At 49.9% G+C, this 16,130-nt stretch overlaps 1 protein-coding gene across 8 annotated transcripts in view; it reads left to right on the top strand.

Annotated features, from left to right (window-relative positions):
* ccdc88ab (coiled-coil domain containing 88Ab) overlaps window positions 1-16,130 on the top strand; it is a 50,680-nt gene that overhangs the window by 29,487 nt on the left and 5,063 nt on the right. For 5 of the 8 annotated variants that reach the window (XR_009930654.1, XM_062464184.1, XM_062464182.1 and 2 more), the window contains exons 9-32: window positions 331-412; window positions 1,523-1,681; window positions 1,858-2,004; window positions 2,141-2,285; window positions 2,895-3,079; window positions 4,292-4,429; window positions 4,855-5,169; window positions 5,332-5,625; window positions 5,767-5,949; window positions 6,255-6,533; window positions 6,760-6,884; window positions 7,100-7,238; window positions 7,830-8,003; window positions 8,150-8,311; window positions 9,067-9,344; window positions 9,442-9,585; window positions 10,048-10,234; window positions 10,380-10,525; window positions 10,659-10,751; window positions 11,280-11,506; window positions 11,674-11,721; window positions 12,796-12,873; window positions 14,197-14,424; window positions 14,560-14,622. Coding sequence is in view for 7 of the 8 variants with exons in the window: in XM_062464184.1 (XP_062320168.1) it covers window positions 331-412; window positions 1,523-1,681; window positions 1,858-2,004; window positions 2,141-2,285; window positions 2,895-3,079; window positions 4,292-4,429; window positions 4,855-5,169; window positions 5,332-5,625; window positions 5,767-5,949; window positions 6,255-6,533; window positions 6,760-6,884; window positions 7,100-7,238; window positions 7,830-8,003; window positions 8,150-8,311; window positions 9,067-9,344; window positions 9,442-9,585; window positions 10,048-10,234; window positions 10,380-10,525; window positions 10,659-10,751; window positions 11,280-11,506; window positions 11,674-11,721; window positions 12,796-12,873; window positions 14,197-14,424; window positions 14,560-14,622 (4,019 nt within the window). In the remaining variant the exon portion in view is untranslated. Of the gene's footprint in view, window positions 1-330; window positions 413-1,522; window positions 1,682-1,857; window positions 2,005-2,140; window positions 2,286-2,894; window positions 3,080-4,291; window positions 4,430-4,854; window positions 5,170-5,331; window positions 5,626-5,766; window positions 5,950-6,254; window positions 6,534-6,759; window positions 6,885-7,099; window positions 7,239-7,829; window positions 8,004-8,149; window positions 8,312-9,066; window positions 9,345-9,441; window positions 9,586-10,047; window positions 10,235-10,379; window positions 10,526-10,658; window positions 10,752-11,279; window positions 11,507-11,673; window positions 11,722-12,795; window positions 12,874-14,196; window positions 14,425-14,559; window positions 14,623-15,404; window positions 15,486-16,130 lie in introns of all 8 variants that reach the window. The other 3 variants (XM_062464188.1, XM_062464183.1, XM_062464185.1) reach the window with 3 other exon arrangements.

Raw genomic sequence — 16,130 nt, 5'->3', positions numbered from 1 at the left:
GGACAGCAACATAGAATCCTATGCCTACATAGTTTATTGTCTTTTGGGAAGATCACCCAATCTCTAAAAAACTGAATTTTTGGTGTGAGAGCTAACGTAACCGGCTAGCTACCGGAAGTTGTTGACCGATCTTATGGAATATGCATGAATTTAGTTTCCTAAAATCTCAGTCATCTGACGAATACACATATTTAATATGATTCTGATGTGTTCTTTCTCTCATCCCCCCCCCCCTCTCTCCCTCTTCTTTCACCACCTCACAATCTCTCTGGCTCTTTCATACTCCCTCTCTCTTCCTCTTCTCTTCCTCTCCCCCGCCACTTCTCTCAGGGAGGAGAAGAGTGAGCAGCTGCTTGACTGCAGACAGGAACTGGAGCACATGGAGACAGAACTCAAGAGGATTCAACACGAGGTACGTGACTCAGTACAGCACCCTGGCTCAAGACTGTAAATACCTTAGTACAATATTGTTATACCCCCCCTACAAGACTGTACAATAACCTTGCACAGGATTGTACAATACCCTTGCACAAGACTTTACAGCACCCCAGTACAAGACTGTATAAAACCCTAGCCACATAATTCTCTTTCTCCACCAAGCTCAGACTCCTTTCTCACTTTACTAGGTAATATAGTTAGCACTGTACTTAGTTGGCATAGATCAGCAGGCGTTTGGTTCCAAAGTAGTGTAGTAGACTCACTCTCTAGGAAACACACACAGGTCATGCTGCTGGTCTGCTAGAGACCATGGCATCTTTCCAGCTGTACGAACTATGCCACACACACACTGACCCACCATGCCAATCACCCACTCCCACACATCCTGGCACACACACCCTGCTTACATCGAGACCTCTGGGCACCTACGCTGCCCTCTGGGTTACGCAACATATCAAACCATCTCCTTCCCCTTATTTACTTTCTTAATAGGTAATGCACTTAACCGATTACTGGCTGAGCCATGTATAGTTGCGTAACCCTCTGAATGTAGGCAAAGATGTTCTTTTATTTATAGATTTAGATGTAAACAAGGCTAGCAGGTTCCGGGAGAAGAGCACTTGTTAGTCAGGTCATGTCAAATCCTCAATCCCATTCAATTAGTGGTGTGGAACCCATTTAATACATTGGTGTGTGTGTGTGTGTGTGTCCACATGTGAATACACACCAATACCAGAAAATGTGGCATACCATCTTACTTATTGCATGAGACTTTAGAATATCATGCAATAAGTAAGATGGTAGTCAGATGGCTGAGCGGTTAGGGAGTCGGGCTATTAATCAGAAGGTTGTTGGTTCGATTCCTGGCCGTGCAAAATGACGTTGTGTCCTTGGGCAAGGCACTTGACCCTACTTGCCTCGGGGAGAATGTCCCTGTACTTACTGTAAGTCGCTCTGGATAAGAGCGTTTGCTAAATGACTAAATGTAAATGTAACTTCAAGGAGTGTGTGTGATGTACTGTACATGTAAGTCCATATCTCACAGCCGTATGTTGCTAACGTGTGTGGCGTGTCTCCCCTCCAGAGCCAGCAGCTGCTGTCGGACGCACGGTCAGCGCGGGCCTACCGCGACGAGCTGGACGCCCTGAGAGAGAAGGCCGTCCGTGTGGACAAGCTGGAGAGCGAGGTGGGCCGGTACAAGGAGCGGCTCCACGACATCGAGTTCTACAAGGCCAGAGTAGAGGTACGTAACACACACACACACACACGGATATAAACACACACACACATGGATACATACACACACACACACACACACACACACACACACACACACACATGGATACAGAGACACGATGGCTGTGGTGGTTGAGTTGTGGTCGCACAGGGTAACATGTGGTCTCCCATGCCGCCTGGTAGGAACTGAAGGAGGACAACCAGGTTCTGCTGGAGACCAAGTCCATGTTGGAGGACCAGCTGGAAGGCACCAGATCCCGCTCCGACAAGCTCCACGAACTGGAGAAGGAGAGCCTGCAGCTCAAGTCCAAGATCCACGATATGGAGATGGTGAGATGGAGAACAGAGGGCGGAGGGGAGGGAGGGAGAGAGAGTGAGAGAGATGGGTAGTAAAAATGATGCCGTAAGAATGAAGAAAGCAGAAGTTCTGGAAGACCGATGTGTTTAAATCTGTGTGTGTGTTCAGGAGCGGGACATGGACAGGAAGCGCATGGACGAGTTGATGGAAGAGAACCTGGTTCTGGAGATGGCCCAGAAGCAGAGCATGGACGAGTCCCTCCACCTGGGCTGGGAGCTGGAGCAGCTGTCCAAGACCCCCGACGTCACCGAGGGTGAAGGACCTGGAGGGCGTGGGGGGAGGGGTTAAAGGGAGCTAAAACACCTCCTTAACTTTATATCATATAACTCAATTAGGTTGGTGGGTGTGTAGGGTTACACTCTGGGGTTGTCATGGTGGGGGGGGGGGGGGGGGGGCTGTCAGCTTAGACCAGCGCCCCTAGCACTTTGGCTGGCCCCTATCCCTGGCCCCTCTCCCTACCTCTAACCACCCCCAACCCCCCATGCAACAGCTTGGCCAGGGCTTATTAACACTTGGTTAAGTCCTGTAATTAATATGTCATGGCTGCTGGAGCAGGATAAGCTCTGGCTCTGCAGTATGAACACTGTTAAGGAGGTTTACTTGGTTTAGATCTGGATAAACCCTTTTGTTTGTTTGTGCTTTAACTAACTGACCACCGTGATACTATGGAACAAAAGCACTGCTGTTCATTCTGATCTGGTCACAGCTAGCAACAACCCAGTCCTGTGTTTTAGACTGGGTTGTTACTAAAGGTTTTTATTTAATTTTTTTTAGGACAAAATCTTTGGAATTTTTTAAATGTGTCTGTTCTTGTGAGCCTGGTTTACCATGTTGTTACTCATTCTGCCCTTCCCGTGTCCAGTCCCCCAGAAGTCCTTGGGCCACGAGGTGAACGAGCTGACCTCCAGCCGACTGCTCAAACTGGAGAAGGAGAACCAGACGCTGCTGAAAACCGTCGAGCAGCTGAGGGGCGTGGCCGACAGCACCGGAGACATGCCCTCACGCCTGCTGAAAGCCAATCAGGAGAACCAGAGGCTTACCCAGAAAGTTAGTTCAGATATTTACACCAACTTAGTTCTCATGGACCTGGTCTGACATTGTGCCTGGAACTTCCCTGGTCCAGCCTGCCCCCCTGTTTACAGTGTATATATATACCGACACTTCTCCCCTCTCTCTTAGCCACTCATAACCCTTACCTGGAACCTCTGAGCCTTCGTCCTACTCTACCCCTTACACTGAAGCCTCCTCCGTCCTCATAGCAGCTACTTGAAGTCTTCAACACTCCCTGCACTCAGACCACCAATGATGTTCTCCCACAAGTTCCCTATTGAACTCTCCCACAACTGCCTTAACTGTGTCCCCTCATTAGCATTTTGGGCCCTGCCCCCTATATATCACCCAGACACCCTGCACTTAGGTTAGGCAGGAGAAAGAGGGAGGGAGATAAACGGCTTAAAGGAACTGAAGGAACTGAAGGAAGAAAAGAAAAAAGTAACGTTCTGGAGCCCATTTCCATTTCTCTACCAGCCCTGACACTTGAAACACTCCTCACTAAGCTAGCCAACTCTCCCTCGCTATTTTCAGATGCATAAGCCTATGTCTGTGAAAAAGCATTTAAAATGTGCCTTTCTTACACAAAGGCTTCAGGAGAGACTAAGATACAAATCACTGCTGGCTTTCGCAGTCATTAAGCAGAGAATCCATGCTGGAACAGTCGAACAATAGTGACAGTTCAACTGTCTGTGTTCAGACAGGCAGCCGGTTTTCACTTAAGATGCTTTGACAGAATTAGGTGCTTGGGAGTATATCTTGATTAGCAATCAGCTTGCCTTTTGAAGAATTTATCCACAGTGTTAATGCAGGACTGTGTGTGATTTTCTGAAAGGGTTCTGTTGTTTGTGTGTGTGTGAGGGGAGCAAGACCTTGATGTTTCTGTCATGGTGTCTGTGTTTGTGTCAGCAGGAGAGGGATGACGTCAACGGTGAAAGGCGCTTATTCAGATTGTTCAGACCCCTTACCTCTCCTTCCACTTTAACCACCGCTCTCCAGATAATTATCCCTCCCTTCACTCCCAACATCCCAGCCCCAGTACCACCGGCGTGTTAAAATAAGCTAGGGACTGACAATTTCCTGTTTCTAGCTTTCAGTCAGTATGTTTGTGTGCGTGTGTGTGTGTGGGGGGAGCGCCTAGTTACAGCTAGTGCAAAAGACTGTTTTCGTGGTAACCGACCGTCTCCATGCGCTTTTGTGTGTCTGTAGCTGGAGCAGTTGGAGCTGGAGCTGACTTCTGACAGGGAGAGCGTCCGCAGCGCAGAGGGCCTCAGCACGGAGCTGATGAAGGAGAAGGCCCTGCTGGAGAAGACGCTGGAAACTCTGAGGGAGAACTCGGAACGACAGGTACGCGCACGGAACCCGGTCTCCGTAACAACCGCTCACTCGGCGTGAGTCGAGAAGAGAAATGGCATTATTGAATCTCGTTCCGAGACGTTCTAAATGACGTTGGGGGTGGGGACTGGTCGGATTTAGACAAAAATTGTCCGCGTTGAAAGCGCTCTTTGTCCTTGGATCTTACCAGTTTCACGGAACTGATCTGGCTGTTATGTCACGACACTTGGAATAGGGATGAAGAGAGCAGACGGATGAGAAATGAGCCCACAAACAGAAACAAGCATGTCATTAAGATGACTCAAAGACCAGATCTGACGCCTCCAGGGGATCACATACAACCCATAGTGGAAATAATTTAGAATAGTACACACAGTCTCCCTATCAGAGACAAATGAAGAACATCAAGACCTTATGAGAACCCCCCCTCCCCTCAGGTAACAGGTCTGGAGCAGGAGAACGAGCACCTCAACCAGACCATCTCGTCGCTGCGCCAGCGGTGCCAGGTGGGCACGGAGGCCCGGGTCAAAGACGTGGAGAAGGAGAACCGGGTCCTTCACGAGTCCATCCGGGAGACCAGCTCCAAGCTCAACAAGATGGAGTTTGAGAGGAAGCAGCTGCGCAAGGACCTGGAGCTGTGCAAGGAGAAGGGCGAGAGGGCCGAGGAGCTGGACCTGCAGGTGCAGAGGCTGGAGAGGGACAACGAGAGCCTGCAGAAGAGAGTGGCCAGTCTGGGCATCACCTGTGAGAAGGTGGGGCTCTTTTGACTTTTCAGCCCTGGCGTCTTGAGATATTTCTAATTAGCGCATGGCCTCTTTGCATTAACGTCCCAATAAAAAACATGGGGTTTTATATGTAGTTCTATATGGATATCGTGGGTGTTGAGGTAAACACACAGTGTGCTTACTCCCCAGGTGTCTGCCCTGGAGAAGGAGAACAGCGAGCTGGAGGCGGAGACGCGGCGTCTGAAGAAGAAGGTGGACGCCCTGAGGAACACCTCCTTCCAGCTGGAGGCCCTGGAGAAGGAGAACGCCCAGCTGGATGAGGAGAACCTGGAGCTGCGGCGGGCGGCGGAGAGCCTGCGCTCGGCGGGGGCCAAGGCTGCCCAGCTGGAGATGGAAAACAGGGAGCTGGAGAGTGAGAGGAGCCAGCTGAAGCGCAGCATGGAGCTGCTCAAGGCCTCCTCCAAGAAGACTGAGAGGCTGGAGGTGAGGATGAATATCACGTTAATCGTTGGGAATGGTCTAACAATCTTTGCCAGGCTGCAAATTGGCAAAAACTTGGCCCAAAAAAGACTAGTTATGATCCCCATTCATTCCTCACCCTCCTCTTTCTCGACTCGGCTAAAGGTGAGCTACCAGGGCCTGGACACAGAGAACCAGCGTCTGCAGAAAGCCCTGGAAAACAGCAGCCGTAAGATCTCCCAGCTGGAGGCAGAGCTGCAGGACGTGGAGGCGGAGAACCAGAGCCTGCAACGCAGCCTGGAGGAGCTGAAGATCTCCAGCAAGCGCCTGGAGCAGCTTGAGCAGGAGGTAGGATGGACGAGGCACCCCAGTGGCTCACCTAGTAGATAGTAGGGTAACTAGTAAGGTAAGGCCTTAACGCAGTGACCCGGGTTTGATCCAGCCGGGGTCATTTGCTGCATGTAGTCCCCTGCCTTTCCTGTCTCTCTCAAACCGTCTCTATCAAAACAAAACATTAAAATGCCAAAATACATATCTATTAAAAAAGAATAAGATCGACAAGGAAAACAGATAACTGAAAGACTGTTAAGCTATCAGTTCATCAAATCAGTGTTTGGATGAATAATCTCTCCATCCCTCCTTCCATTCCTCAGAACAAAACTCTGGAGCAGGAGAGCTCTCAGCTGGAGAAGGACAAGAAGCTGTTGGAGAAGGAGAACAAGCGTCTGCGTCAGCAGGCCGAGATCAGGGACTCCAAGCTGGACGACAGCAACCAGCGCCTCTCCCAGCTGGAGAAGGAGAACCGCACGCTGGGCAAGGAGATGATCTTCTTCAAGGACTCCTGCACTCGTGTCAAAGACTTGGAGAAGGAGAATAAGGAGCTGGTGAAACTCACGTCCATCGACAAGAAGACCCTAGGCACACTCAGAGAGGTGAGGATGGCGGAGGTGTCTTTTGAGAAGGGTTTTGGGTAAATGAATGATAACCTCATCTTTGGGTAATGCTTTCACATGGGAAGAATGGTAGCCTAGTCTGCATTATGTAATAGTGACTTTGCTTTATGCGGTTGACCTTTTTTCCATTATGGCTGTTAGACTGGATTATTGATTGATAGAAGTTAAAACGTTGATGGACGTGTGTGTGTGTGTGGTGTTACAGGAACTGGTGAGTGAGAAGCTGAAGACTCAGCAGATGAATAATGATTTGGAGAAGCTGACTCACGAGCTGGAGAAGATAGGCCTGAACAAGGAGGGACTGCTGCACGACGAGCAGAGCTCAGACAGGTGAAACACACACACATGTACACAGAAACACACACACACACATACATTGAGACAGAACATGAGCATAACCTTAAGTCACTGTTTATTTACACACAACCGTGCAATACCGTTTGACTGTAGTTATACCAAGAGACTTTAAAGACATTCATTTGTGGTTTCCTGCTGATCATCGCATTCTGTTGTGTTAAAGAGGGATGAAATATGTTTACATTCAGATACAAGCTGCTTGAGTCCAAGCTGGAGTCTTCTCTGAAGTCCTCTCTGGAGATTAAGGAGGAGAAGATCGCTGCCTTGGAGGCAAGGCTGCAGGAGTCGTCCAACCTCAACCAGCAGCTACGCCAAGAACTCAAAACAGTCAGTACCCAACCTGGTGTACCTTGAAGGGCACAGCGACAGTATTTGACACGCAAGTTATTCATCAACATAATGTCCTCAATTTCTAACTGGAACCACTAGTATCAGAATTCAGTGGGTAACTTCGCTGTACTCACACAATGATACAGCACTCCACTTAAGCAAAGCTGCTGTTCAGAGAACACTGTGTACAAAATATGACTCATTCTGACTCGGATGTTAAAAGCATACTGGAGAAACGGAGAATGCGTCTCTCAAGAATTGAGTCATTCTTTATTGATAAATTCTTCCTTCCACGTTAGTTTTATTTATTTATGAGGCTCCAGGTCTGGAAAACATTGTGGAAGGACTTTTCTCCAAACTGTTCTTCAATTACAGCTAACAACTAACAGCTGTGCGTTTTTGAATGTCAAGTTAGGGAATTTCACCTGAATCAACCCTAGTAAATACTCACTCCAACTTTCATAGACCATACCAGTTACCCTATTAGTAGTAGTAGGTTAAACCTATCCAGAATCTTATATTCTAGCGGTGATTCATGTGATTACGGTAGAAGGAGGTTCATCGACCTGTTGGCTTCCTGTGCTGCAGGTGAAGAAGAACTATGAGGCGCTGCGCCAGAGAGAGGAGGAGGAGAGGATGGTGCAGAGCTCGCCCCCTAGAGGAGAGGAGGACTCTCAGACCAGCAGGTGGGAGAAGGAGAGTCACGAGGCCACGCGGGAGCTTCTGAAGGTCAAGGATCGCCTCATCGAGGTGGAGAGGAACGTGAGTGCCCCTCAGTTTAAAAAAACTGATTTTAGAGGGGGGGGAAAAAGCTAGCAATAATACACTGCATTGTCAGTATGAGATGTGGCAGTGTGAAATGCCTCCACAGTCTGCAGTCTATGTGAATGTGTGTGTGTGTGTCGTAGAACGCCACCCTCCAGGCTGAGAAGCAGGCGCTGCGTAGCCAGCTGAAGCAGCTGGAGACCCAGAGCGGTAACCTGCAGGCCCAGATCCTGGCCCTCCAGAGGCAGACAGCCACCCTGCAGGAGAACAACACCACGCTGCAGACCCAGAACGCCAAGATCCAGGTCCGTCTCCACACCGCCATCTGCTGCGCCGCTCTTGAGGCTGTCCGCACTAGATGCTGTCCGCTGTCTCCGTGGTCAACCTGTGTTTCTGTCGTACTGTCGTTTTTTTTTTACGGGGATATTCGCTGTATAAACTCTGCATGCTCTACTCACCTGTATATGGACCGCTACATATACAGTCTGTTGGTCTCGGCTTCCCACTGGGCTACTCATTTCAGTACATGTGCTGTCTACCCTGTAGTTACAGTCAAACCCTCCTCTCCACCTCTCTGTGTGGAGAGAACGCCCCAGCCCAGCTACTATTTAGGCGTTTAGCTCATGGCAGAACTTCAAGCTGTGGTCAAATCTAGATCAGGACAGGATTTGTCGGCCTTCTACACTGCAAAGCCAGAACTAATGACAACTTTCAGCATGTCTGTGAGCTGGGATTTGACCTGGCAAAAACACCCCGACCACGGAACATTCTCCAACATTCCAGCTTTAGGCTGACATTGAATGTGTTCCACTCATTTACTGTTTCACGTGGAGGAGAGAGCATGAGACCTTGAAGGCACAGCGCCCCCTGTGTTCAGGAACTGAGATGCACTTTTGTCCAGATGGGTGGAAATCTTGTGAAGTTATAACAGTGTTTCAAACCTCAAAGCAGTATGTTCATTTGACTGAGCGGTTTTGACAGATGTGTGACAACGCAGCCAAGGTTATAAACGACAGTTTATCCCCACCCTGTCCCCCACCCCGCGCCATTGTCTCCCCAGGTTGAGACCTCCACTCTCAACTCCCAGAGCGCCGCCCTGATGGCCCAGAATGCACAGCTGCAGAGCCAGCAGATGAGCACGGAGAGCGAGAAGGAGGGGGCGGTGCGCGAGAAGGAGGACCTGAGGTCCACCTACGAGCTGCTGCTGCGGGACCACGAGAAGCTGGCCGCCCTCCATGAGAGGCAGGCGTCCGAGTACGAGGCCCTGATAGGCAAGCACGGGGGGCTGAAGAGCGCCCACAAGAGCCTGGAGATGCAACACAGAGACCTGGAGGACAGGTGAGAGGCCGTCTTCGAGTCCCTCTCTTTCTCCCTCTCTCATAACTCTTTCTAGAACTGCTCTCAGACTGAATTAAATGTGTGTGTGTGTGTGTAGGTACAACCAGCTGCTGAAACAGAAGGCTCAGCTGGAGGAGCTGGAGAAGGTTCTGAAGACGGAACAAGAGAAGATGCTCTCTGAGAACAAGAATCACGAGGTGACGGCCGCAGAGTACAGCAAGCTGAAAGAGGAGAACGAGAAGTGAGTCAGCTGTCTGCGTGTGGTCGGGATTCGTGGGTGTGTATGTCTGTGGGTGTGTATGTCTGTGAGTAGGGGCTGGGGAAAAGGCCCCTGGGGGTAACTGTTAGGTGTGGAATGCGGGATGGGCAGGGTGTTGTAAGGGGAACATCCTTAAACAGTCCAGGTGCAATGAAACCTGCACGACCACATTTCTACTGGTGGGAGGTTGTGGTGTCTGTGTGTGTTGAGAGGCAGATTGGAGATGTTTCAAGCAGAGGGCTGCAATTAGGCTTGAGAAGGTATTTTAGTTTATTGTCACACAATAACATGTTTATAGGTTTGTTAATCCCCTTTTCAATTCATGTCATTGCATCTTCCTGAATTTGTGCAACTATACAAAACCAAGGAGCAACTCTTTGATTGGGACAATTAGTTGAGGATCTGATCTGTGTGTGAATGTGTGCTTGCGTGCGTGTCTTCTAGGTTGAACGTGGCTCATCGTCAGCTGGTGAAGGACAACGAGAGCCTCCAAGCCGACCACAAGAGCCTGAAGACCCAGATGAACAATGCCACGCTAGAACAGACCAGGCTGGAGGCTGAGTTCTCCAAGCTGAAGGAACAGTACCAGCAGCTAGACATCACCTACACCAAGCTCACCAACCAGTGTGAGGTATGAAGCCCACCTCCTACTCCTTAAAAGCTGGGTGGTGTGTTGCTGCCAGGTCAAATGGTATTTTGTGTTCAGGCATCACAATTATGTTTATTCATTTTTTCAAGCAGACTTTCCCTTCATTGGTGTGTCTGTACCTTCCTAGCTGCTGAGTCAGGTGAAAGGGAACCTGGAGGAGGAGAACCGACACCTACTGGACCAGATCCAGACGCTGATGCTGCAGAACCGGACCCTGCTGGAACAGACCATGGAGAGCAAGGACCTGTTCCACGTGGAACAGAGACAGTACATGTGAGACGGGAACCTCGACCTGGAGAACCGTTCTGACCACAGAGACCTGAGACGTTCCCCGCTTCTAGGCCTGGGATGTTTTCTGTTTTGTTGTTTTGTTCCCCTCTTGACTCTGTTTCCCTCTCGTCTCCAGAGACAAGCTGAACGAGCTGAGGAGGCAGAAGGAGAAACTGGAGGAGAAGATCATGGACCAGTACAAGTTCTACGACCCCTCTCCTCCACGCAGGTATGAAACTTCTCAGTGGTGAAGTTGGGTCTCAATCAATGAACCAACAGACGCACTCAACAGACGACAATGCATTAGTGGTTTGTGCTTGTCCATAATGTGGGCTAACGCAGGCCTGCAACAGCCTGCAACATGCCTCCCAGTCCCCTGCCTCCTTCTATAAGCAACAGCTGGCTGAGATTAGGAAACCGGTCCCTCAGCATTAGTTCTGATGAAATATGTATGAGCTGGAGAGCTGCAGTGAAGGCTCCTCCACAACCCTAATTGACTGGAATGGTTGAAATGAATGAGTCTTAGCTGGATGGTTTGGGAGCACTCTGATGAACATGGTTAGAAGCAGATGGGCCGACGTTTTACATTAAGGTTACATTAACGCCCATGTAACTACACTTTTGTAACTAACCTAAAACCTAATTCAATTTAAGACATTACATTTGGTGTGTGTGTGTGTGTGTGTGTGTGGGCTGGAACCGTGTGCTCTGGGAGCCCGAGGGGACAGCTCCCTAACCGCTCCCTGTCCCTCCTCAGACGCGGGAACTGGATCACTCTGAAGATGAGGAAACTGATCAAGCCTAAGAGCCGTGAGAGGATGCGCTCGCTGACCCTGACGCCGTCGCGCTCAGAGTCCAGCGAGGGCTTCCTGGGGCTGCCCCTGGGGCTGCCCCTGGGGCTGCCCTTGGACAGCCAGGACAGCTCCTCCGTGGGCTCAGGGTCCAACTCTCTGGACGACACTCTCACACAGAAGAGGAGCAGCAGTGAGTACACACACACACACATGTATGTATGTATGTGTACACGCACACACACACACACACACATCAACTCCTAGAGTATTGGCGACTTTGTGGTGTGAAGGTGCCAAGAGGCCAAACTTCCTAATGCCTCCTCTGCTTATTTCTCTCTCTCTCTTTCTCTGCGAAAGGGAGGAGAGGGCAGTCCTCCCATGTGCAGGTGCAGGGTTCGACCAATGGTACGCTGCGGAGGGGGCGGGGCAGGGGGGGTGTGGGTGTGGCTCTGAGCTGGGTTCTCCTGTCACTCAGGGCATGTCCACATGTGGTGACTCCATCGTACATCAGTGTCCATCAGGTTGTCATACAGTCAGGCTGTGCAAATCCACAGATCCACACAATACCTCAGGCCATCTAATGATCTAGATGTGGTCTGGAATGAGTCTCATCCACATCCAATCTGGTGGAGCTGTGCAGCCTGGCTGTAATGTAGTGTACATGCAGCATAACCCATATCTATTAAAAGTTGCAATGCAATTGTGCATCTGGCTGTTTTCAATACGACAGATGTTTTTTTTTTACATTCTCAACGTGTCATGTATATAGCATATTCTATGCTTCTGTGTTTATTCTCATAATCAATCTTGAAGCAGTCTTTAGGCATTATTTCAAGCTGTAGACGAAGACCAATGCAGGATTATCAGCAAACAACAAACAATACAAAATATATCTACTTAAACCACATATATTTTAGTAAGGCAACGACTAAAAACATATTATTCGTAATATTTGTCTTACAAGAGCCTACGTTATTAATGTTGCATGTCAGCAGGATGTCCAGATGTCCAGTAAGGTTGTGACGAGGCTGCAGTAGGTGTCTTAGCCTCCGCTCTAACCCTGATGCCTGTCTGTCGCTAGTCATGACACCATTCCCTCCGTTTCACATTCCTACTCTCCTGATTGCACCATTTAATATACTGCACCCTACGTGTGTGTCTGTGTGTGTGTCAGTCGTTGTCGTCTGTTCGTAGCATCTGCCTTGAAGAATGGGTGCCTGATATGTCACGCACATCAGATTGTCTGCGTTATAACAGTATAATGTACATACGTTCCCTTGTATGATGTACATACGTGCCCTTTGTATGTTTCCGTCCCAGTTGAGGGGTCAGGGCAGCACGCACTTCTCTCTCTCCCTGTTGCTCGGCAACGTTTAACACCCATCTGTTCTTCCCTCCTTTTTTTTCTTGTCCTCCATCTCCCCGGGTGGGCTCTACTGTCGCTCCCCTGCTCTGACTGGGCCTCTAAACTGACCACAGCTCTCAAAAGGTTGCCCTTTATGAGGAACCGGTCCAAGGACAAGGACAAAGCGAAGGCCATCTACAGACGGTCCATGTGTAAGCTGTCCGCTAGCTCGTGTGTTAGCTTCCTCCACCTCCTACCAATGACCTGCGCCTGCCTGCTCCACTCAGCCTCTCTTCTGTTAGCATGTAGCTGCTAGCTCTGTGCTCACTCTGTACAGTACAAGTCACTCAAACGTAAACAACTACTAATCTCTATGACATCAGTAGATCATAGTGGGTATGATGGTCACCTAATAGGAACCTAAATGCGCTAACTTTGTTGATGGGTTCAGGTAAGAGTTTAGAGAGAAACTACTAACCCTACTCAACCATTAACATCTTTCTAGAGGTAATGTGTTTGGTAGCCATAGTTCTTCCTGTAGTTATCTTTCTGTAGTACTGTGTTGTGGTAACAATCTGATCTTCATTTAGACCTTTAGTCAGTTTGTGTGTGTTGCTGTACAGTAAGGAGGAACTGTGTGCCTTTCCATCCAACTGTATAAAGTGTGTGCTTGTGTGTGACTCTGGGCTCGCGCCTCATGCCTGTGGCGGGGTTAGAGCTGCCTTTCTACCTCTGCAACTGGGCAGGCATGGCTAATCGATCACAATCACCCGGATATCTCTCTCTCTCTCCGTGCCACTCACAGTCACCATGTAGGACTTGAAATGGAGCATCGCCGAGCCTCTTTCTTTTGCTCACGCCCCTCTCTCTCTCTCTCTCTCTCTCTCTCTCTCTCTCTCTCTCTCTCTCTCTCTCTCTCTCTCTCTCTCTCTCTCTCTCTCTCTCTCTCTCTCTCTCTCTCTCTCTCTCTCTCTCTCTCGTTGTTTGTTCTTTTTTTTCCTCCATCACTCTTTCTCTCTCTTCTCTGTAAGTCTTCGGCCGGCTGCATTTCAGATCTTGTGCATGCCCTGCTGACATGGGCCTCTCTGCCTGTGCCGGTGCCTTGAATGCCGCAGTTGCTCGCAGCAGCCATGCATGCCCCACGCCAACACACACGCCTTTCTCCATCTCAGGCAAACACGCACACATTCACACACACACCCTCTGCCATCGCAGACAGACAACCTTCGCCCGTCTGTTGGGGGGTAACTCACCTGTGTCTCAGAGACAGACCCCGACTGCTCCTGATGTATCCGCCAGCCGTCTCAAACGTCTGCCCCCCCAACCCCCCCCAGCTTCAGCACACCGTGATCCACTGACACATCATCTGTGACAATACCGTTGAGTGTCAGTGGATAACTGATTAGGAAAGTGGCTGGTTCTGGGAATCAGTTCAGCAGATATTGGCGCTGACATGAGACTGCTAGTGGGGTGCATGAGGAACGCCACACATCCACCCTCCTAACCTCCGTCCCTTTCCTCCATCCCACCTCCAGCCATGAACGACCTGCTCCAGACCATGGCCCTGGCAGGGCCCGGCACGGGGGGCCAGTGGGTGAGCAGCTCGGACAACCTGGACGGCCCAGAGGACGTGGAGGGGGGTGGCAGCGGCGGGCAGCGTATGAAGGAGCTGGGCTCCATGGCTTATTCCACCAACGCCATCGACTACGCCACCCTCAGCCTGCCTGCCGGACATCGGGGCAGACAAAGGCTCAGGGTCAAAGGTCAGAATCCAAAGAGTCAAGTGGGAAATAGTAAATACAACTTTATATGCAGTATGTTTGAGGACAGTAACATGTTCTGTACATTTATGTATTGTGTATGTATTATATCATGACCCCTCTCTCCATGACCTCCAGACAACGCATCCTGTGAGGACGTGCCTGCGTCCTCAGAGGAGCCCAGCGGGGTCAGGGGTCAAGGTAAGAGGACCTGACACCTTCTGGATTCCTACTGTAACACAGAACCTCGTAAACAGACCAGTATTGGGATTGACCTCATCTCCGGCCCAGATTCCCAGATTCAGATTAAGCATGCTCCCAGATTAGCGACAAGCTTCAATGGAGAGCTTCCATGAAAAGTCGGATTTAGATTTTCTGACTTTTAATCTGTGTTCAGAAAACTACCCTCTAATGGTAAACCACTAAAATGAAGATGACCCATTTATCGTAGAGATGCACGCACATTAACATTAGTCATAAACCAGGCCTGTACCCCATCATTTGTTAGCATTAAGAAGAAAGGCGTCCTTAATGCGTGCTGTACATCTTTCCTGCTACCATTAACAGTGATGCTGCCAGCATGGGTCCATTAGTGGACAGGAGAGGCCTGTCTGCATTCTCCATCCTCCCTCTCCCAAACGCCCATCAGTCATTCTTACTGTCCATTACTTCCATATCCTGGCTTGGGGAAACATCCTCCCACTTAGCACTGAACACAGTTTTATAGTACTTTGATGATACATTACCACAGTGTATGGCCACTCCCTTTTGGCTGGAGTTACAATACATGAATCGGTATTAAAAGGACCTTAAAGTTCACGTATATTAAACCAGCACTGTGTTACTTTGAGGTTGCCAAGTCATCAGCAGTGGACACAAGTCTGTTTTAAAGTCTAAACTGGCCGTGTAAAGCCCCAGATGTTGCATCCATAGACCACTGTGTGTGAGGATGTCAGCCAGCTGTACTGTGTTGACCGTGTAAGGCCTGCAGGTCTGTCACAGGCCTCAGACGCTCTCTCCTCTCCACCCCAACACTATGTGCAGAGTTCCCTGTAGCATCTGTAGTAAGTGATCCACACGTGTGTGTGCGTGTGTTTGCATTTGTCTCTGAATCGCTCTCTCTCTCTCTCTCTCAACCACCTTTTACAAAGCTGTTAAAGCTAAATGTCACTGGTTATCATGAATACTTGATTGACACTTGATTGGTGTTTCTGGGACACTGATGCAAGCCACCACTCACTCACTACCAACGGTAGCCCCGCCTCTTTGTTTACCAGCGCATGACTACACCTGACCTACCGCCTGGTCGGTTTCCCTGGGCCCCTCTCCTCCCAGTCAACCACCTGAACCCCCCCCCCCCCCAAACCCCCTCTGTCTGCCTGCCTTCCGAGTGATGGGAAGCAGCCATGTACACACTGATGCCAACCTCACATGGCTGCCCACCTGGGCCACGATTCGTCCCCTCCCCTCCCCCCCATTTGTCTCTCATCCAATCACATTGGGGTCCCTTCTTCTCTGTGGCCGTCTGCCCCCCTGCCCTATGAAGGCTGCATGCTCGGTTCCTTCTAGGATGATCCCTGGTCAGTCCTCCAGCTACCGCTGTTTGTGATTGGGCATGTTTGGGGAGTGTCCCTGGCATCGTGCCACGCCCTCCTGTCCCTCCGCCCTGCACGCACCATCTGCTGCCCTGCGTGATGTGTTCTCTTATA

Source organism: Osmerus eperlanus, chromosome 6 (assembly GCF_963692335.1).
Source record: "Osmerus eperlanus chromosome 6, fOsmEpe2.1, whole genome shotgun sequence".
Taxonomy (NCBI): Eukaryota; Metazoa; Chordata; class Actinopteri; order Osmeriformes; family Osmeridae; genus Osmerus; species Osmerus eperlanus.
The sequence above is the reverse complement of the archived record's forward strand: the minus strand, read 5'-3'. Positions and strand labels throughout refer to the sequence as shown.